Source organism: Bombina bombina, chromosome 7, assembly GCF_027579735.1.
Source record: "Bombina bombina isolate aBomBom1 chromosome 7, aBomBom1.pri, whole genome shotgun sequence".
Lineage (NCBI taxonomy): Eukaryota > Metazoa > Chordata > Amphibia > Anura > Bombinatoridae > Bombina > Bombina bombina.
In genome coordinates this window covers 589,782,448-589,805,693 of record NC_069505.1, presented here as the reverse complement: position 1 = coordinate 589,805,693, position 23,246 = coordinate 589,782,448, and the positions used below count along the sequence as shown (strand labels likewise).

Sequence of the window (23,246 nt, the reverse complement as noted above, 5' to 3'; positions counted from 1 at the left end):
AGCTCAGAACTAGCATCTGTTGCTTGACCGACTGGCTATTCTTCTGTTGTGAACACATGGTGAGGAAACAGTGCCCAAATATATTCCTCTAGATTTGCCAACAGTCTTGGTTTTAAAGGGGCTTACAAATGTAACCATAATAATAACACAAGTTTAACAAATTTTAAAAGACCAGTAAATACAGCAGATTTGCATGATAAATAATTACATGATAAAAAGACCAATGCAATAGCACTTAATCTGAACTTCAAGTGAGTAGTAGATTTACAAGTTGTCTATTTCCACTCCCCTTGTATTATGTGACAGCCATCAGCCAATCACAAATGCATATACGTACCATGTGACAGCCATCAGCCAATCACAAATGCATATACGTATCATGTGACAGCCATCAGCCAATCACAAATGCATATACGTATCATGTGACAGCCATCAGCCAATCACAAATGCATATACATATAAAAAATATTGTGCACATTTTATTAATGGAAATACATTGGAAAGTTGTTTTAAAATTGAAAGTTTAATTTTGACTTGAGTGTCCCTTTAAATTAATATTGATTAAAGCCAAGAAAAAGCATTTATGTACAAGTATCTAGAATCATTCAAAAATATGTCTGGAAAGTAAAATATTAAAAATCACAATAAACTGGACATATCAAATACATTAAAATATTTCAATGAAATTTAGTATTTGCTTCCAAATTTCATATGGTGCATTCATTTTTTAACTGTATCCATCATTGTGATTTGTGTTGTATCATTGAGTAGGAGAAGGGAAAAACTCTGGCGTTTTTCTATGGCATTGTTTTACTTAAAGGGACAGTCTACTTGATGTTTATTTTTTATTGTTTTTAAAGATAGATAACCTCTTTACTACCCATTCCCCAGCTTTGCACAACCAATATTGTTATATTAATATCTGTTGGCGCTCTACAAATACCTGATAATAATAATAATAATAATACTTTATAACCTCTAAGGTTGCCTGTTTCTAAGCCCCTTCCATGGCCGCCTCTTATCTCATTGCTTTTTATTAGATTTTTACAGCCAGATAGTGCTAGTTCATGTGTGCCACATAAATAAAATTGCGCTCGCTCCCGTGGAGAATGATAATGGTTTCCCAAGAGCCAGCAACAATTAGCTAAAATGCAAGTCCGTCAAAAAAACTGAAATAAGGGGGCAGTCTGTAGAAGCTTAGATACAAGGTAATCACAGAGGTAAAAAGTGTATTAATATAACTGTGTTGGTTGTGCAAAACTGGGGAATGGGTAATAAAGGGATTATCTATCTTTTAAAACAATAACATTTTTCAAGTAGACTGTCCATTTATACTGGGGTGCAAGTGCTTAGATCAGAACAAAGTTCCGATGTAAAAACTTAATGGAAAAAGTAAATCATGTGATAGTCTATGCGATTATCTGAATTTAAGGCTGGGATCGGATAATTTTTTATTGCGCAAAAAAGGGGAGGCTACAGGCCGCCATATAAGGTAGGACATTCCATGCCTTCCTAACGGTGTTAAAGCCCAGCACTGTTAGAACGACATGGAACGTCCTAGCAGCATATTGAGGTTAAAGAGACATTGTACACTTAAATTTTCTAAACCTAAATGTTTTGCAAATCTTCCATTAGTCAATCTGGGTGTGATTAACCCATAAAGTATAGATTTGCAAATAAAAAATATAATCAATGCCCAAAATTGCACAAGCATAGGTTCGTTATTCCAATATCTACAGTATCCTGTTCTGAATTACAGGAAAAGGGGACAAAAAAATAATTTAAGTATATCAGCAATTTTTTTATTTTGTGTCTAATATTACAATCTCATACTATTTAATATCCCTTTTAATAGATTTGTTGATATTCAACATTATTTATTGGATGAAATTTCATAATCTAAGAACAATGCCCCTTTAAGACAGAGCAGCCATTTTATTGTCATTTTAGCCTAATAAAAAAAGCTAACTGCTCTTAAGCTAAAATTGACCTTTCTAAAATTCTGAGGGACCTCATTACTGATGATACTTTTGGGATAATCTCACTAGAGCAGAGAGCCTTAGATCATCAGGACGCCGGTGTACTGTTACACAGAACTATGCAATGTGCTATAAAAAGAGGCATTATTATTATTTATTATTATTATTATTATTATTATTATTATTATTATTATTATTATTTTTATTATATTATAGTGTGTGTGTATGTATGTATGTATATGTATAATAGAAGACAGCACTCTCTGGTCTTAAATGCAAATGAAGATTTATTGCGGTGACGTTTCGGGGAATACTCCCCTTCCTCAGATATAATTTATTTACTTGTTTTATTTCCCTGGTTCATAGACATTAGTTAGTAGGTAGGTAGGAGATCAGCACCACTTGCATGTATACATAGGTGTGTGCAGCAGATTTCAATAGGGTGTGCACCCAAAGATTTTTTTTTAGGTGATAAAATTACCTGATTAATTTTAACCCATTACAATAAATGAATCCGGCTTCCTCCAATTGTTGTGTGCCCTACGAGCTGGATGCCAAAGGGGGCACACAAAGATTGGAGGAAGCCAGATTCTTCATTGATCTGCTAAAGAAAGCAGGAGCTGCAGGCAGAGGATCGGCTTTGTTTACCATAACGCAAAGGTATTTTAAAAAATAAGCGTCTACTTGAATTAAAGTGCTTCTGTTTCTCTTGTAAGGTGTATCCAGTCCACGGATTCATCCATTACTTGTGGGATATTCTCCTTCCCAACAGGAAGCTGCAAGAGGATCACCCACAGCAGAGCTGTCTATATAGCTCCTCCCCTAACTGCCACCTCCAGTCATTCTCTTGCAGCTCTCGACAAGGGAAGTATCAAGAGAAATGTGGTGAATTAGTGTAGTTTATCTTCAATCAAAAGTTTATTTTTAAACGGTACTGGCGTTGTACTGTTTTTACCTCAGGCAAAAATTAGAAGAAGAGTTTTGCCTGAGGTTTTGGATGATCTTAGCAGGTTGTAACTAAGGTCCATTGCTGTTCTCACACATAACTGAAGAGTATGGGAAAACTTCAGCTGGGGGAACGGTCTGCAGAATTAACTGCTCTGAGGTATGTTCAGTATATTTTTTTCTAGAGAGATGATAAAGCCTAGAAAATGCTGACAGTGCCTGATATATTTAAGATAAGCCTGATTGCAGTGATTTAACAAACGACTGGCATCATGCTTGCAGTAAAGGGTAATATTCATATTACTTGCTCTTATGGCTTAGTATGTAAAACGCATGATATATAAAGAACGTTTTTTACTGAGGGTGATAAATCTTTATTTGGGGCCTAGTTTTCCACATGGCTGACTAGATTTCTCCTAGCAGTAGTTATTTATGGCCCTTTCACTTTGAGTGCATGGTGGGAGGGGCCTATTTTTGCGCTCTAATTGCGCAGTAGTTTTTACATTCTGAGACATCCAGCCTCCCTGAAGGAGTCCCCTGACATATTGGACCTCTGTAAGGGGTTTTTGTCCCTACAAAAGTCGTTTTATGGGAAGGTAGGAGCCACATTAGAGCTGTGGCAGTTTGCTTGTGACTGTTATAACGGTTTTACCGTTTTTTTGCTTCGTTTTTTAACCTGAGGGGTTAATCATCCATTTGCAAGTGGGTGCAATGCTATTTTAGTCTGTTATACACACTAAAAATTTCGTAAAGTTAACTGCTTTTTTTCACTGTTTTGCAGTTTTTGTGTTTGTTTTTTTTCCCTTAAAGGCACAGTACCGTTTTTTTATATTCTGCTTTTTCACATTAATTAAAGTGTTTTCCAAGCTTGCTGGTCTCATTACTAGTCTGTTAAACATGTCTGTCATAGAGGAAACTCCTTGTTCATTATGTTTAGAAGCCATTGTGGAACCCCCTCTTAGAATGTGTACCAAATGCACTGATCTTACTATGTTATAAAGACCATATTCTGGCTTTAAAAGATTTATCACCAGAGGAAATTGACAAGGGGGAAGTTATGCCGACTAACTCTCCCCACGTGTCAGAGCCTATAACTCACGCTCAAGGGACGCCAAGTACATCTAGCGCGCCCATTGCGTATACTTTACAAGATATGGCTGCAGTTATGAATCATACTCTTACAGAAGTATTGTCCAAACTGCCAGGGTTACAAGGAAAGCGAGACAGCTCTGGGGCTAGAACAAATACAGAGCTCTCTGACGCTTTAGTAGCTATGTCTGATATACCCTCACAATGTGCAGAAGCCGAAGCAGGAGAGCTTCTATCTGTGGGTGATTTTTCTGACTCGGGGAAGACACTTCAACCTGATTCTGATATGTCTACAGTTAAATTTAAGCTTGAACACCACCGCATGCTGCTCAGGGAGGTTTTAGCAACTCTGGATGACTGTGACGCCATTGTAGTCCCAGAGAAATTGTGTAAATTGGATAAATACTACGTAGTGCCTGTTTATACTGATCTTTTTCCAATACCTAAGAGGTTTTCAGTAATAATTACTAAGGAATGGGATAGACCAGGTGTACCATTCTCTCCCCCTCCTGTTTTTAAAAAGATGTTTCCTATAGATGCCGCTACACGGGACTTGTGGCAAACGGTCCCTAAGATGGAGGGAGCAGTCTCTACCCTAGCGAAGCGTAAAACTATCCCAGTCGAGGACAGTTGTGCTTTTCTAGATCCAATGGACAAAAAATTAGAGGGTTACCTTAAGAAAATTTTTACTCAACAAGGTTTTATTCTCCAGCCCCTTGCATGCATTGCCCCTGTCACTGCTGCTGCAGCCTTCTGGTTTGAGTCTCTAGAAGAGGCTCTACAGGTAGAAACCCCATTGGATGATATCCTTGACAAGCTTAAAGCTTAAGCTAGCCAATTCATTTGTTTTTGACGCCGTTGTTCATTTAACCAAGCTAACGGCTATAAACTCAGGTTTTGCTATTCAGGCGCGTAGGGCGCTATGGCTTAAATCCTGGTCAGCTGACGTTACTTCAAAGTCTAAGCTTCTCAACATTCCCTTCAAGGGGCAGACCCTATTCGGGCCTGGACTGAAGGAGATTATTTCTGATATTACTGGAGGAAAAGGTCACGCCCTTCCTCAGGATAGGTCCAACAAATTAAGGACCAAACAGACTAATTTTCGTTCCTTTCGAAACTTCAAGAGTGCCGCAGCTTCAATTTCCTCTAATACAAAACAAGAGGGAAATTTTGCCCAGTCCAAGCCGGTCTGGAGACCTAACCAGGCTTGGAACAAAGGAAAGCAGGCCAAAAAACCTGCTGCTGCCTCTAAGACAGCATGAAAGATCAGCCCCCGATCCGGAAACGGATCTGGTAGGGGGCAGACTTTCTCTCTTCGCCCAGGCTTGGGCAAGAGATATCCAGGATCCCTGGGCGTTGGAAATTGTGTCCCAGGGATATCTTCTGGACTTCAAAGCTTCTTCCACAAAAGGGAGATTTCATCTCTCACAATTATCTGCAAACCAGATAAAGAGAGAGGCATTCTTACATTGTGTTTAAGACCTACTAGTTATGGGAGTGATCCAACCAGTTCCAAAGGAGGAACAGGGGCAAGGCTTCTATTCAAATCTGTTTGTAGTTCCCAAGAAAGAGGGAACTTTCAGACCAATCTTAGATCTCAAGATCCTAAACAAATTTCTCAGGGTCCCATCCTTCAAGATGGAGACTATTCGAACCATCCTACCTATAATCCAGGAGGGTCAATATATGACTACCGTGGACTTAAAGGATGCTTATCTTCACATACCGATACACAGAGATCATCATCGGTTTCTCAGGTTCGCCTTCCTAGACAGGCATTACCAGTTTGTGGCTCTTCCCTTTTGGTTAGCTACGGCACCACAAATCTTTATGAAGGTTCTAGGGTCACTCCTAGCGGTCCTAAGGCCGCGGGGTATAGCAGTAGCCCCTTACCTAGACGACATTCTGATACAGGCGTCGAATTTTCAAATCACCAGGTCCCATATGGACATTTTGCTGGCATTCCTGAGGTCTCATGGGTGGAAAGTGAACGAAGAAAAGAGTTCTCTATCCCCTCTCACAAGAGTTTCCTTCCTAGGAACTCTGATAGATTCTGTAGAAATGAAGATTTACCTGACAGAGGCCAGGTTGTCAAAACTTCTAAATTCCTGCCGTGTTCTTTATTCTACTTCTCGCCCTTCAGTGGCTCAGTGTATGGAAGTAATCGGCTTAATGGTAGCGGCAATGGACATAGTGCTGTTTGCCCGCCTACATCTCAGACCGCTGCAACTCTGCATGCTCAGTCAGTGGAATGGGGATTACACAGATTTGTCCCCTCTACTAAATCTGGATCAAGAGACCAGAGATTCTCTTCTCAGGAGGCTATCTCGGGTCCATCTGTCCAAGGGTATGACCTTTCGCAGGCCAGATTGGACAATAGTAACGACAGATGCCAGCCTTCAGGGCTGGGGTGCAGTCTGGTACTCCCTGAAGGCTCAGGGCTTGTGGACTCAGGAGGAGACACTCCTTCCGATAAACATTCTGGAACTAAGAGCGATATTCAATGCTCTTCAGGCTTGCCCTCAGCTTGCTGCGGTCAGGTTCATCAGATTTCAGTCGGACAATATCACGACTGTAGCCTACATCAACCATCAAGGGGGAACAAGGAGTTCCCTAGCAATGTTGGAGGTTTCAAAAATAATTCTACGGGCAGAGGTTCACTCTTGCCATCTATCAGCTATCCATATCCCAGGAGTAGAGAACTGGGAGGCGGATTTTCTAAGTCGGCAGACTTTTCATCCGGGGGAGTGGGAACTCCATCCGGAGGTGTTTGCACAGTTAATTCAACTTTGGGGCAAACCAGAACTGGATCTCATGGCGTCTCGTCAGAACGCCAAGCTTCCTTGTTACGGGTCCAGGGATCCCAAGGCAGCGCTGATAGATGCTCTAGCAGCGCCTTGGTCCTTCAACCTGGCTTATGTGTTTCCACCGTTTCCTCTGCTCCCTCGTCTGATTGCCAAGATCAAGCAGGAGAGAGCTTCAGTGATTTTGATAGCACCTGCGTGGCCACGCAGGACTTGGTATGCAGATCTGGTGGACATGTCATCCCTTCCACCATGGACTCTTCCGCTGAGGCAGGACCTTCTACTTCAGGGTCCTTTCAACCATCCAAATCTAATTTCTCTGCGTCTGACTGCTTGGAGATTGAACGCTTGATTTTATCAAAACGTGGTTTCTCCGAGTCGGTCATTGATACCTTAATTCAGGCTCGAAAGCCTGTCACCAGGAAAATCTATCATAAGATATGGTGTAAATATCTTCATTGGTGTGAATCCAAGGGTTACTCATGGAGTAAAGTCAGGATTCCCAGGATATTATCTTTTCTCCAAGAAGGATTGGAGCAGGGATTGTCAGCTAGTTCCTTAAAGGGACAGATTTCTGCTCTGTCTATTCTTTTTCACAAGCGTCTGGCGGATGTTCCAGACGTTCAGGCGTTTTGTCAGGCTTTAGTTAGAATCGAGCCTGTGTTTAAACCTGTTGCTCCGCCATGGAGTTTAAATTTAGTTCTTAAAGTTCTTCAAGAGGTTCCGTTTGAACCTCTGCATTCCATAGATATCAAGCTTTTATCTTGAAAAGTTCTGTTTTTGGTAGCTATCTCTTCGGCTCGAAGAGTTTCAGAGTTATCTGCCTTACAGTGTGATTCCCCTTATCTGATCTTCCATGCAGATAAGTAGTTTTGCGTACCAAACCTGGGTTTCTTCCTAAGGTGGTATCTAATAAGAATATCAATCAGGAGATTGTTGTTCCGTCACTGTGTCCTAATCCTTCTTCAAAGAAGGAACATCTATTACATAATCTTGACGTGGTTCGTGCTTTAAAGTTTTATTTACAAGCTACTAAGGATTTTCGTCAAACATCAGCATTGTTTGTTGTTTACTCTGGACAGAGAAGAGGCCAAAAGGCTTCAGCAACTTCTCTTTCTTTTTGGTTAAGAAGTATAATCCGCTTAGCTTATGAGACTGCTGGCCAGCAGCCTCCTGAAAGAATTACAGCTCATTCCACTAGAGCGGTGGCTTCCACATGGGCTTTTAAAAATGAGGCTTCTGTTGAACAGATTTGTAAGGCGGCGACTTGGTCTTCGCTTAATACTTTTTCTAAATTCTACAAATTTGATACTTTTGCTTCTTCGGAGGCTATTTTTGGGAGAAAGGTTTTACAGGCAGTGGTGCCTTCCATTTAAGCGCCTACCTTGTCCCTCCCTTCATCCATATCCTATACCTTTGGTATTGGTATCCCACAAGTAATGGATGAATCCGTGGACTGGATACACCTTACAAGAGAAAACAAAATTTATGCTTACCTGATAAATTTCTTTCTCTTGTGGTGTATCCAGTCCACGGCCCGCCCTGTCATTTTAAGGCAGGTGTTTTTTATTTTTAAACTACAGTCACCACTGCACCCTATAGTTTCTCCTTTCTCTTGCTTGTCTTCGGTCGAATGACTGGAGGTGGCAGTTAGGGGAGGAGCTATATAGAGAGCTCTGCTGTGGGTGATCCTCTTGCAGCTTCCTGTTGGGAAGGAGAATATCCCACAAGTAATGGATGAATCCGTGGACTGGATACACCACAAGAGAAATAAATTTATCAGGTAAGCATAAATTTTGTTTTTTAAGATTACTTTTTGATTTTGGGCTTAAATTCATTAAAATTTACATTCACTTTAAATAGATATACTCAAGTTAATTGAGCCCTAGTCTAGCAGATGGGCGGGGCCTGCCCCTGGTGCCAGGTACCCCTGTCTGTACTCTCCCTCTTGCTTCCTGGAGATCGAATGGAGAGGGGCTTGCGAGTAATACAAGTTCTGAGTTGCCCTAGGGGACGATTGTGCATTGGGAAAATCACACGGTTGTGTCATTCAGCTTAGTCTAGTGTTGGCTGTATTAGGGTACACTGGCACATCCTGTGCATGGATGTGGTGACAATCTTGGGATATATACTGTATCTATGCGTGTGTGTGTGTATATATGTGTATGTATGTGTGTGTGTGTATATGTGTATATATATATATATATATTATTATTATTATTATTATTATTATTATTATTATTATTATTATTATTATTATTATTACACGATTAATCGCTGTGATTTTAAAACAGCGAGAGTATGCAATTTTTAGCCCCGCCCCTTATGACGTACAGGAGGGGACTCGTATAGGCTAGCTCTCCGCTGCCGAGTAATCTGGGTCTGTGCAAGCACCTTCTCTCCCCTCTCACTATGGCTGTCTGGACTCCTGGACCACCACCTGCATGATCACGGGGTACGTGTACAGGCTGCGCTAACAGGGGAAAGTGTAACCCTGACATCGGAACCAGAACCTTGTGGAGCACTCTATAATCTCAGTAATTATAGATCAGATTTAACCCCATCCTTGCACAGCATTTGCTTCCTTTAGTGTTGTCCCCTGTTCCCAGCTCACATACAAAGCAGGAGGATTTGCTGAGTCTGCACTCTGCATGCATTTATAATCGGTTTTACCTCGGTATTAATAAGAAATATCTCACACTTATGTACACTCCTGTCAGAGTATCCTGGGGATAGGCTATGTCATTTGCCTTTCTTCAGTTAAAGTGGAATCTTGGGAATTTTAAAAATGTCAGTTTGTTTTGTTCTAAATTATTTCTGACAAACAGACCCTAACACAGGTATTTAAAGCATCTGCTATACAATTAATTAATATTTAATACATTTTTTTTAGTGAGAAATGTATGTTTGTTATTTTTTTTAAAATATTTTTTCCCATATCGCCCAGCTTGGATAATGAAAGCAAATTAAATCCAATGAAGGGTTGAATCTTTGCCTTTGGACCTGAGAATTCTCCTTTGTCACAGTGTCTCACCCACTTAAGGTGCAATAGTCCTATTTATGCAGAGGAGAGCTAAATAACCCTAGAGCAAACCACACAGAAGTGTAAGAACCATGTGTAATAAAAGATAATAAAGATAATATTCATAACGGGTGATAACACAGCATGACCGCTGACAGTCTTACATTTAGTGTATTGTAAGATTGTAAGAAGTGTTACTGCCCATTACTTAAAGGGACACTCAATCAAAATAAAACTATTATTATTCAGATAGAGCATGCCATTTTTAACAACTTTCCAATTTACTTCTATTAACAAAATGTGCACAGTCTTTTTATATTTAAACTTTTTGAGTCACCAACTCCTACTGAGGATGTGAAAGAATAATTGTGTATGCTTTTGTGAATGGCTGATGGCTGTCACATGGTACGTGTATGCATTTGTGACTGGCTGATGGCTGTCACATGGTACAGGGGGAGTGGAAAAATACATAACTTTTAAAATTGTCAGAAAAAAAAATCTACTACTAATTTGAAGTTCAGACTAAGTGCTATTGCATTGTCTTGTTATCTTGCATTTGTTGATTTTGCAAATCTACTGTGTTGAATGGTCCTTTAAGGATCTCACTATCCCTCTAACCAGACTGTGTCCCAGCTCCTCCCACCAGCAGCAGCAGTGTTTACTGAAGAATTTCTGTTCTCTGTCCAGGGGGGACTTAGTTCCTCTTGCAAAAATAGTGCTGGAACTCCATTCCCATAATATATAAAAATATAAATATATATAAAAATTTCCTTCAGCGTTCATTATAGTCATTGTGATCCCTTATTTCTAAAAGTGGGAATGTTTTAGTGAAATCACTGTGTATTTACTAGCTCAAACTAAGGGCATAATTAATTGTGTAGTATTGTTGTGAAACTTTATCTACTGTTCACATAACTCTGCTGGATAAGAGAGGAATGAATAGGTTTGCCAAATGTCTACCACACAAATACTGGAAGACCTGTAAGTGACTGGGCATAGCTAGAAGATGGGGTCGGAAAATGCCCCCTCCCTAAAGATCTACCTTAAAGGGATATAGCTTGCATGATTCAGATAGAGGATGTAATTTTAAAGATGCTTTTAAATTCACTTCTATTTTGCTTTGTTCTCTTGGTATCCCTTGTTGAAAAGGAATACGCACATATCCTACACTAGTGGGAGCTAGCTGCTGATTAGTACCTGCACACATTTGTCTCTGTGTTCACCTAGCTGCCAATACTGCAATGCTGTTCCTTCAGCAAAGGAGAACATAAGAATAAGCCAAATTTGATAGAAGTAAATTGGAAAGTTTAAAATTGCATGTTCTATCCAAATCATGAAAGAAAATGTTGGGGTACCCTGTCCCTTTAAGTCTCACCCTTGACCTCACATATATATTATAACTGAGTAGTGATTTTATCCCTTGGCTGCCAGTAACGTTTGCAGCATAGATTTGAAATTCCAGTGGTACACACAGAGCAGTGCTTTTACACCCCCAATGGTATCGAGCAAAAAACACAGAACAATGATTTTACCCCTGTAGCTACAGGTAACACAAAGAGAGCAGTGTTTAACCACCTCCTGAGATGGCAGTTAAACATAAGACAGAGATTGTATTTATTTCTAATCATCCTTACATGGCTAGCTTACATGGCTAGCTTTATAATGCATAGAGAGGCGGCATTTTAAATGTAGTTGCCGCTCTGGGGACTTTGAGGTATCCTGTATTTTTCTATAGATTTTACTGGACAGCCTGTAAAAATATTGGAGTTACCAGTTAAATACTTTACCCTAGATAGGAAATAGATCTCACAGAGACCAACAGTCATTTTGTCATGTTAGAAACCTGAATAATGATGCTTCATAACTAAATGCTATTCTATTAAAGGGACAGTAGAGTCAAAATTTAAATTTTCATAATCGGATAGAGCATGACCATTTTAACAACTTTCCAATGTAGTTCTATTATCAAATGTACCTAGTTCTCCTGGTATCCTTTGTTAAAGAGTAAACCCAGATGAGCTCAGAAGCATGCACAGGCCTTTAACCATCAGGCAAGTGTTTACAAAAAATGCTTAAAACAATGTTATACATAGTTGCAAACTCTGCTGTCATAGAGTGTCTGTCTGTAGCATTATACAGCAGCTTTGTTTGCAACTATGTATAACATTGCTATAAACCTTGTTGCAAACACTGCTGCCAGATGGCTAAAGACACTTGCACACTCCTGAGATCACTTATGATTATTCTTTAACAAATTATACAAAGAGAACTAAGCAAAATTGATAATATAAATAAATTGGGGAAAGTTGTTTAAAATGTGCTCTATCCGATTCATATACGTTTTTAATTTTGACTTTACTGTCCTTTTTTAAAGATAACTTTTCCACTAAGTAGATTTTAAATCCATCTGCCTGCATCACTCTTGCTTACTTAATAAATAAATACAGATCTCATACTTGGCCAGCGTTTGAAATTGTTACTTGGGCAACAGGGAAGAATCGCAGAGTATTTCCTCCCCCACATACGGAGACATCTCCTTGTAGGAAGAAGACGTTCTTAAATTAGGAGTCTTTTGTCGGCTGCCTAGGAGGCTGTTTTCCTGAAATTTTATTTGTAACTCTTTGCGTTCATAAAAAAAAAAGTTTTTTTGTGTTTTTTTTTTTTAAAACTCTCACTATATTTCATCCCTTTGCTGGGATTTAATATATTCATACCCACAAGCCTTTGCACTGCCAGTTACAGTATTTTATTAATGTACTAACCCCATCCCTTTTAAATAAGAGGCACCAAAACTGATGCCAGAGGGCAGTATGGTCCTTTAGAATCATTGAGCAGAAAACTGACATCAGTAAGTTATTCTCAAAAAAGCTGTTCTCCACATCTCATTAGGTGTCTAAGCATGTGTGTGTGTTGTGTCAATAATTCAGTCCAAGTTTAACTCCAAATCTGCTTTTTATTATGCTCCTAAGTACTAATAAAACTGGTGCATAACAGCTACAACCGTCTGTTTAGCAAACAGACGAGACCAACTGTAACTGGTGTAAAACTGCATCTCCCAGCATGCACTTGTTCCTTTCAGTTAAACCCAACAAATAATAGTGAATGCATTTTTTATAAACTTGTCGTATTTACATTAAATTTGACTATAATTTTACTTTTAGGCCTTATCTTTTAGCATTTTTTTAATAAACACACACAAAGTAAAAGGACAATTCATGTCTATTAATGGGACAGTAAGGTCAAAAATAAACTGTCATGATTCTGATAGGGCATGTAATTTTAAACAACTTTACAATTTACTTTGATCAAATTTGCTTTGTTCTCTTGGTATTCTTAATTGAAAGCTAAACCTATGTAGGCTCATATGCTAATTTCCAAGTTCTCGAAGGCCGCCTCTTCTCTCAGTTCATTTTGACAGGTTTTTACAGCTAGACCGTGCTAATTCATGTGGGCCATATATATATCATGCTCATGCCGGTGGAATTATTTGAGTCAGCACTGATTGGCTAAAATGCAAGTCTGTCAAAATAACTGAAATCAGGGGGCAGTCTGCAGAGGCTTAGATACAAGGTAATTACGGAGGTAAAAAGTATATTAATATAATTGTGTTGGTTATGCAAAACTTGGGAATGGGTAATAAAGGGATTATCTTTTTAAACAATAACAATTCTGGAGTAGACTGTCCCTTTAAGCCTCCACATAGCAAAATTGAACACAATATATATTTTGCAAGAAAAGAGTTTTTAGTTTGTTTTTGAAACCAGCAGGTAGTGCATCTTTATGAGTAACGCCTCCTTAGGGACAGGTTTCTAACTGGTTGATAGAGTTAACTCCCCCGGTTGGTTGACAGTAACATGCCTCACAAGAATCTACTCAGTCATCACAAGAACTATAAAACAAACTAGAATACATTTAGAAATACCCTCTTTACGATTAAATAAAGACAAATAAATTAGATTATCTTTATAAAACCGTGATTGGCAACCAGGGGGCAACAGATTTTAGGAGTATCCTGTATTCCCTATAGACCCACCATGTTGTTGCAATACAAAGTGTTTAAATTGCCACCTCTAAAGTCTCTCCCAGGTGCCAATGTAAGATCATCCACCCTTGGGAAACCATATATCTTCCTTTGGTTTCCAGTACCACTTGTATGCTGTTTATACCCGAATCTATCTTTCCTCTCCTGATATCTCTTCCTCTTTATCAGATTACCCACTGTCTCTCTCGCCTACATGTTTAACAATGTCCTTTTCAACAACAATATGCAAGAAATATTACTACAAATCTATTATTAGTCAAATATGTTTTTTTTTACAATTACTCATGACTTCTGTTTTTTTTTTTTTTTAATTGTTCTATCCTTGTGGTTTTTTTTCAGGTTGTTTGTGAGAAATACAGGGGATTCAAAATCCCAGCTGAGTTCTCCGGCATCCACCGTTATCTCCGAAATGCTTACGAACGTGAGGAATTTGCAAGCACCTGTCCAGCCACCAATGAAATTGAACTAGCTTACGCCCAGGTGGCCAAATCTCTCCAATAAGCTGCTCCGCTGTCCTAGGGGACACCGTTCCATGTGGCCTTGTATTTAAATTGCACTTGGAAATTACCTCTGTAAGCCTTAAAATGTATCCCTTTAAGAAAGGCAAGACTCTGATAGGCCAGTCCAACTGCCACTCAATCTGCCCTCTATTTAATGAAATACTGATCCGATCTGGACACATTCCAGTTACTTTTTTACATGAGCAAACTCCGATAGGGACCACTGCCCGTCACAGGACAAATGCTTGGGATATTCCATTTACTTTATGGAGTAGGGGGGGGACGACGACGTTAAATTACAAATAATTTAATCTATTTGCATAACTTTTATATATAAATACATATTTTTATTAGTCCCACCTTCTTGAGAAACTCGCTGAATCCATTTCCTGTAAATCTCTTCATGACTGAAATCCGAAGACAATCTCTACTAATCCTTACCACATCATCCAGCCCACTCTCACTCACCCCTCCACCGTCCCTCAATTTAGGCTGAAGAATTAACCCTTTCTTAACACAAGGGCTTACAATCACAGACACGAAGTATCTCTATACACCCAACATAGATATTGTATATTTAAAATGCTGAGAAAATTGTGCTGAATTTTCACATTTATATTAAAAGGAATCCTTTCTTCTTAGTGCTTGTGTTTTATTCACTTTGATTCGTATTACTGTCCATTGTTTTTAGTATTGACAAGATTGAGTTTTAAATAGGAAATTTAAAGGGATATGAAAACCGAAGACTTTATTTTGTGACTCAGACAGAGCAAACAATATTTAAAAAATATTGCAATTTAAGTCTATGAAATGTAGTTTGTTCCCATGATATTCTGTGTTGAAGAGATACCTAGGTAGCATCTGGTGCACTACATGTCAGGAAATAGTTCAGCCTTCTAGTGCTCTTGCAAAACTGCTGCCATATAGTGATCCAGACACGTGCACGCTCCTGAGCTTATGTCCCGGCGTTTGAACAAGATATACCAAGATAATTTAACAATTTGAAGTAAATAAAAAAAAAAAAAAATAATAATTACATGCGCTATCTGAATCATGAAAGAACATTTTTGGGTGTCATATACAAATGTCTAATTTATTATACTCTAAATATTATTTATAGGCATGAAAAACCATGCAATTTGGACAACTTTCCAATTTAATTTTATCATCAAATTTGCTTTGTTCTCTTGGTATTCTTTTTTTGAAAGCTAAACCTGGGTATAATTTTTAAACCTTTGGAGGCCGCCTCTTATCTCAGTGTATTTTGACAGTTTTTCACAGCTAGACACTGCTAGTTCGCGTGTGCCATATAGATAACATTGTGTTCACTACCGTGGAGTTATTTAAGAGTCAGCTCTGATTGGCTAAAAAGCAACTCTGTAAAAAGCACTGAGATAAGGGGGCAGTAGATACAAGGTAATCACAGAGGTAAAAAGTATATTAATATAACTGAGATAAGGAGCAGTGTGCTGAGGCTTAGATACAAGGTAATCACAGAGGTAAAAAGTATATTAATATAACTGAGATAAGGAGCAGTCTGCAGAGGCTTGGATACAAGGTAATCACAGAGGTAAAAAGTATATTAATATAACTGAGATAAGGAGCAGTCTGCAGAGGCTTAGAAACAAGGTAATCACAGAGGTAAAAAGTATATTAATATAACTGAGATAAGGAGCAGTCTGCAGGGGCTTAGATACAAGGTAATCACAGAGGTAAAAAGTGTATTAATATAACTGAGATAAGGAGCAGTCTGCAGAGGCTTAGATACAAGGTAATCACAGAGGTAAAAAGTATATTAATATAACTGAGATAAGGAGCAGTCTGCAGAGGCTTAGATACAAGGTAATCACAGAGGTAAAACGTATATTAATATAACTGAGATAAGGAGCAGTCTGCAGAGGGTTAGATACAAGGTAATCACAGAGGTAAAACGTATATTAATATAACTGAGATAAAGAGCAGTCTGCAGAGGCTTAGATACAAGGTAATCACAGAGGTAAAAAGTATATTAATATAACTGAGATAAGGAGCAGTCTGCAGAGGCTTAGATACAAGGTAATCACAGAGGTAAAAAGTGTATTAATATAACTGAGATAAGGGGCAGTCTGCAGAGGCTTAGATAGAAGGTAATCACAGAGGTAAAACGTATATTAATATAACTGAGATAAAGAGCAGTCTGCAGAGGCTTAGATACAAGGTAATCACAGAGGTAAAAAGTGTATTAATATAACTGAGATAAGGAGCAGTCTGCAGAGGCTTAGATACAAGGTAATCACAGAGGTAAAACGTATATTACTATAACTGAGATAAGGAGCAGTCTGCAGAGGCTTAGATACAAGGTAATCACAGAGGTAAAACGTATATTAATATAACTGTGTTGGTTATGTAAAACTATGGAATGGGTAATGTTTTCCAGTCCTGAAAACTGAAAGAGCACATGGCAGCTTCCTAAACCTAATCTTGTCACAGATCTCTCTGAAATTTGCAGTTTGTCTTAACTGCCGAAGACAAACAATATAGATTTTTTTAAAGCTATACTCCGGTCTATATTGACTCTTCAAATAAGGAACTTGTGGGTGGAGTTTGATCCTTAAAAAAATAATTGCAGTAAATGGTGTTAACCCTTTCGCGACAGTTACAACTGTTCCGATGTAGACAAATTAAAACCACGCGATCATGCACACGATCGTGAGATTTCAATTATTGGATCACGTCTGGGGGCGTCCCTACATCCCTAGAAACACCCTACAGACCGCGATCAAATCCTGGAAGCGCAGAAGGCTTCAGGACAGCCGTTGGCTATGATGGTCTATTCCGTCATAACGGCTCTAAAGCCCAGTGTAATTATGACGGAATAGTACGGCATTAAAAGGTTAATCTGTTCTAATAAAATTCAGACTATGTTGATATGTTAAAGTGAAATAAAACGGTGTTTAATCATTGTATTAAAAAAAGCACTAATCAGGTGGTTATACTTAATAGAAATTGCCATATGTATTATTTAACAACTTAAAATGATTTTACCTGTTTTTTTTATTTATTTTTTTAACTTCACTTCTGCAAGGTCAATTGCTTCCTGCCCTCTAAGAAGTGGGTTGTGGTCTCTACAGGAAGACAAAGGAGCAGCATTTTGTTTAAAGTGTTGCTAGGAGACATCTAACGTATCTGCAGTTAGTTTATTGCCCATGCTCAGTATTATTATCGGTTATTTGTAGAGCACCATTGTATTCCCCAGTGCTATAAACCTAGGCGGTATACAAGGTAGCAATTATAGGGAACAAATGGGTAGAGGGCCCTGCCTAGAGTCGCACTGTTGTAGTCAGCTCTTGTGAAGGGGATCTGCAAGCAGTTGGGCTCTTAGGCTTACATGCTAAGGGGGTTCATGGCGGATAGCAATGGAGGAGAGGAACTGTTATTAGGAAAGGTTAGTGTAGGTTGTATGCATCCCTGAATCTTTAATCTTTAGAGAGCGCTTGAAGCTGTTAAAACTAGGGGAGAGTCTTGTGGAGCGAGGCAGAGAGTTCCATAAGATTGGGGCCAGTCTGGAGAAGTCCTGGAAACGGGAGTGTGAGGAGGTAACAAGAGAGGAGGAGAGTAGGCGGTCATGAGCAGAGCGAAGTTGACGGGAGGGAGAGTATCTGGAGACAAGGTCTGAGATATAGAGGAAAGCAGTGCAGTTGAGGGTCTTGTATGTCAGAGTCAGAACTTTGTGTTTAATCCTGGAGGCAAAAAGAAGCCAGTGAAGGGATTGGCGGAGAGGTGCAGCAGATGAAGAGCGACGTGTAAGGAAGATGAGCCTGGCAGAGGCATTCATAATGGATTGTAAAGGAGCTAGGCGGTAGGTGGGGAGACCAGAGAGGACAGAGTTGCAGTAATCAAGGCGGGAAAGGATGAGAGAGTGGATTAAAATCTTAGTTGTGTCTTGTGTAAGGAAGTGTCTAATTTTAGAGATGTTTTTAAGGTGGAAGAGGCAGGATTTAGCCAAGGACTGAATGTGAGGAGTGAAAGAAAGATCTGAGCCAAATGTGACCAAAAGACATCTGGCATGCAGGGTAGGTGTAATGATGGAGTTGTTGACTGTTACAAAGAGATTGGGGGTGGAGATTTTGGAAGAAGAAGGAAAAGTAAGGAGCTCGGTTTTGGAGAGATTTAGCTTAAGGTAGTGAGAAGACATCCAGGAAGAGATGTGAAAGACAGTTAGTGACATGGGTTAGCAAGGAAGGATATAGGTCTGGTGCAGAGAAGTAGATTTGGGTGTCGTCGGCATACAAATGATATTGGAACCCATGGGACTTTATTAGGGAACCTAATGATGATGTGTAGATTGAGAAGAGAAGGGGACAGAGGACAGAGCCTTGCAGTATTCTGACAGAAAGTGGTGACTGGGCAAAAGAGGCCCCACAGAAGGGTACACTAAAGGTACGGTTAGGTAGGAAGAGAAGCACATGAGTAGAGGACTTTTGATGTGTGACAGTAGAACTTAAAGGGACACTAAACCCAAGTTTTTTTTTATTTTGTGATTCAGATAGAGCATGCAATTTTAAGCAACTTTTTAATTTACTCCTGTTATCAAATGTTCTACATTCTCTTGATATCTTTATTTGAAAAGCAAGAATGTAAGTTTCGATGCAGGCCCATTTTTGGTGAACAACCTGGGATGTTCTTGCTTAATTGGTGGATAAATTGGCTGGCTCCTTACCTTAGATGCCTTCTTTATCAAATAAAGATAGCAAGAGAATGAAGAAAAATTGATAATAGGAGTAAATTAGAAAGTTGCTTAAAGTTGCATGCTCTATCTGAATCACTGAATCAGTGTCCCTTTAAGTTCTGTAATGTCGGTTTCCTTCTCTCCCTGAAGGTAGTGGCTAAATTGAGAATGTAAGTGATAAGATAGCAGAAAAACAAGTTGTTTGCTGGGTATTTTTTTTTTTAACGCAATCTGTTTGCTTACTTTGATTTAACATATTGTTTACTAAAGGAACACTGTTTAATATCTCTTTAATCTATTGAAAGATTACAGAAAAATGTTGTAATCACAAGGGATTTACTGTTTCTTTTAAAGGGACATTCCAACCAAAATTTGGAATCCCCATGGATAAATTTCAGGTTTAAATAGAATAATTTTTGTATTATATATGTATTCGCAAAGATGCTTCTAATGAAAGTTATAGCTGTTTTTAGAGTGTACGTAAGTATGCACCGTGCACCAGCATTTTAATCACAGCACTTGCTCAGAGAGCCTAAGGTTATTGCACCATTTGGTAATGACTCAATTTGTTAATTGCTGACAATACAAGCCCCACTGGTGCTCTGAGCAGCTGTAGTACTTAAAATGCTGGTGCACTAAGAATATCTAGTTATGCTTCACGTGCAGAGAAAAATACTAACACTAAAACAGTGATAACTTTTACTAGAAGCATTTTTGCCAATACATGTATATTGTAAATATGTTTCTATTCAAAGATGTAATTCATCTACGTGCATTTCAATTTTGACCGGAATGTCCCTTTAAATAATAAATCTTTGTTTCAACTCACTAAGTGCACTTTTGTAGGGTTAGTCTGAAATGAGTGTTAAACACATTGTTAAACTCCTTAAAAATTTTTTTTTTTTATATATATATATATGACACACATGAACTAACGCCCTCTAGTGGTGAACAACTGTCAAAATGCATTCAGATTAGAGGCGGCCTTCAAGGTCTAAGAAATTAACATATGAACCTCCAAGGTTTAGCTTTCAACAAAGAATACCAAGAGAACAAAGCAAAATTGGTGATAAAAGTAAATTGGAAAGTTGTTTAAAATTACATTACCTATTTGAATCATGAAAGTTTATTTTGGACTTGACTGTCCCTTTAAGTACATGTAATAGACACTAATATAAAGAATAATATGCACAGATACTGATGTAAATTTTTTTGAAAGCTTCCTGTGTTTATTAAGCCATTATCAGTTTATTAAAACTAGATACCTATGTATCAGTTGTGCACAAATCAGCATTTCCTGTTGTATGTATCATTTTCTTTAGTAAATATATATTATATGGACATCTGACCATCACACATCTCTGAGCTTGTTTTATAGCCTATTCTAAAACCATTCATGTGTGTCGTATAGATAACATTGTGTTCACTCCCGTGGAGCTATTTAGGAGTCTGCACTGATTGGCTAAACTGCATGTCTGTCAAAAGCACTGAGTTAAAGAGGCAGTCTGCAGAGGCTTAGATATAAAGGTAATCACATAAGTTAAACATATATTAATATAAATGGGGTGGTTATGCAAAATTGGGGAATGGGTAATAAAGGGATTATCTATCTTTTAAAACAATAAAAATTCTGGTGTAGACTGTCCATTTAAGTTTATTCAAAGCTTCATTAAAACAACATTTTGTAGCAAACGTTAGCAAGATGCTGGAGGGTTGATGCTAAACTTTGCTACAAAAAGCTTTGAATAAAAGAAAGCTATTTTAGCTGTCAGCTTTATTACTGCTGTACCTGATTGCTAATAATTCCATATTAAACCTTCAACAAAGGATACCAAAAGAATAAATCAAATATTGATAATAGATATAAAGTGGAAATCTGTATAAAATGCTATTTTCTATATGAATTAAAATCATTTTTAGCTTTTTTTTTAGGTCATAAGATTCTAAAATGCAGATGACTTGCACAGGATTCTGGGATCCTTGTATGTATTTACAACAACCAAAAGCAATGACGCTGATTCCACGTTGAACATTTGTAAAAGCAAGAAGTGTGCCAAGGGCAAGAGCAATACAGCGTGAAAAAAAATCATAATGTAGAGCAGTTCTGTTCAGCAGAGTTAGTGTTTAATTACTCATCTCTAACATAAATACGACTGGGCAAACAAAGGATATAGTTGGTTAAACATCACAGGCTGTTTGCACAGAACTCTCAGTGCATTTACAATAAGTGGTAAAAATGTGTATATAGTGCAGATCTCCTAATTGTCTTGAAAAATTCAACACTTTCCTGATTTTAGAGCTCCTTTTCTTTCAATACCTGCTGGCAGTGCCAATACTATGCCCTGGAATGGTACAACACTGTATTGGCTAAACCCACCATTTACTAGACATATTCTGCCCCTCTGCATAAAACTCAAGTTCCAGGTGAGATTCCCCTAAAATGCTGAAACTGGTATGAATATTCACCCCTGCCCTGCAGCTCTTCCTGGTGTGCCATGTGGAAAAATGAGTTTTTAGCTGACACCTAGTGGCCATTTCACCATAATATATAATGAGATGGACTGTGTTTCATCAAAGCTAATGATGGTGGAAGATTCTGCACAAAGAGTCTTTTGTCCTAAATACTCCAAGCAAAACTGATTTTGTATTTTCTGCAGGAGTTTGGGGGGAGGCAAGTTTTGTTTAAATCCTTCTAAGCACAGCAATAAGTTAATGTGTGTGGCTGTATTGCATGTGTTATGTGTGTGTGTGTGTCTGCATTGTATGTATGTGTGTATGTCTATATTGTATGTTTTGTGTGTGTATGTCTGTATTGTATGTGTTATGTGCATGTATGTCTGTATTGTATGTGTTATGTGTGTGTGTGTCTGTATTGTATGTGTGTGTGTCTATATTGTATGTGTTATGTGTGTGTGTATGTCTATATTGTATGTATGTGTGTATGTGTCTGTATTGTATGTATGTGTGTGTATGTCTATATTTTATGTGTTATGTGTGTCTGCATTGTATGTATGTGTGTATGTCTATATTGTATGTTTGTGTGTGTATGTCTGTATTGTATGTGTTATGTGTGTGTGTGTATTGTATGTATGTGTGTGTATGTCTGTATTGTATGTGTTATGTGTTATGTGTGTGTGTGTCTGTATTGTATGTATGTGTGTGTATGTCTGTATTGTATGTGTTATGTGTGTGTGTATGTCTGTATTGTATGTGTTATGTGTGTGTGTATGTCTATATTGTATGTGTTATGTGTGTATGTGTCTGTATTGTATGTATGTGTGTATGTCTATATTGTATGTGTAATGTGTCTGTATTGTATGTATGTGTGTGTATGTTTGTATTGTATGTGTTATGTGTGTGTGTGTCTGTATTGTATGTATGTGTGTGTATGTCTATATTGTATGTGTTATGTGTGTGTGTGTCTGCATTGTATGTATGTGTGTATGTCTATATTGTATGTTTCGTGTGTGTATATCTGTATTGTATGTGTTATGTGTGTGTGTGTGTCTGTATTGTATGTATGTGTGTGTATGTCTGTATTGTATGTGTTATGTGTGTGTCTGTATTGTATGTGTTATGTGTGTGTGTGTATGTCTATATTGTATGTGTTATGTGTGTATGTGTCTGTATTGTATGTATGTGTGTGTATGTCTATATTGTATGTGTTATATGTGTGTGTGTCTGTATTGTATGTATGTGTGTGTATGTCTGTATTGTATGTGTTATGTGTGTGTGTGTCTGTATTGTATGTATGTGTGTGTATGTCTGTATTGTATGTGTTATGTGTGTGTGTGTCTGTATTGTATGTATGTGTGTATGTCTATATTGTATGTGTTATGTGTGTGTGTATGTCTATATTGTATGTGTTATGTGTGTATGTGTCTGTATTGTATGTATGTGTGTGTATGTCTATATTGTATGTTTTATGTGTGTGTCTGTATTGTATGTATGTGTGTGTATGTCTGTATTGTATGTGTTATGTGTGTGTGTGTCTGTATTGTATGTATGTGTGTGTGTGTCTGTATTGTATGTATGTGTGTGTATGTCTGTATTGTATGTGTTGTGTGTGTATGTCTGTATTGTATGTATGTGTGTGTATGTCTGTATTGTATGTATGTGTGTGTATGTCTATATTGTATGTTTTATGTGTGTGTATG

General features: G+C 38.2%; 1 protein-coding gene across 1 annotated transcript in view; it reads left to right on the top strand.

The window, feature by feature from the left end:
* The window catches only part of CLIC1 (chloride intracellular channel 1), an 84,253-nt gene extending 69,231 nt beyond the window's left edge, over positions 1–15,022 (top strand). The window contains exon 6 of the mRNA XM_053722083.1: positions 14,221–15,022. Coding sequence (XP_053578058.1) covers positions 14,221–14,382 — 162 coding nt within the window. The 3' untranslated portion in view covers positions 14,383–15,022. The remainder of the gene's footprint in view (positions 1–14,220) is intronic.
* The last annotated feature ends 8,224 nt before the right edge of the window (positions 15,023–23,246 follow it).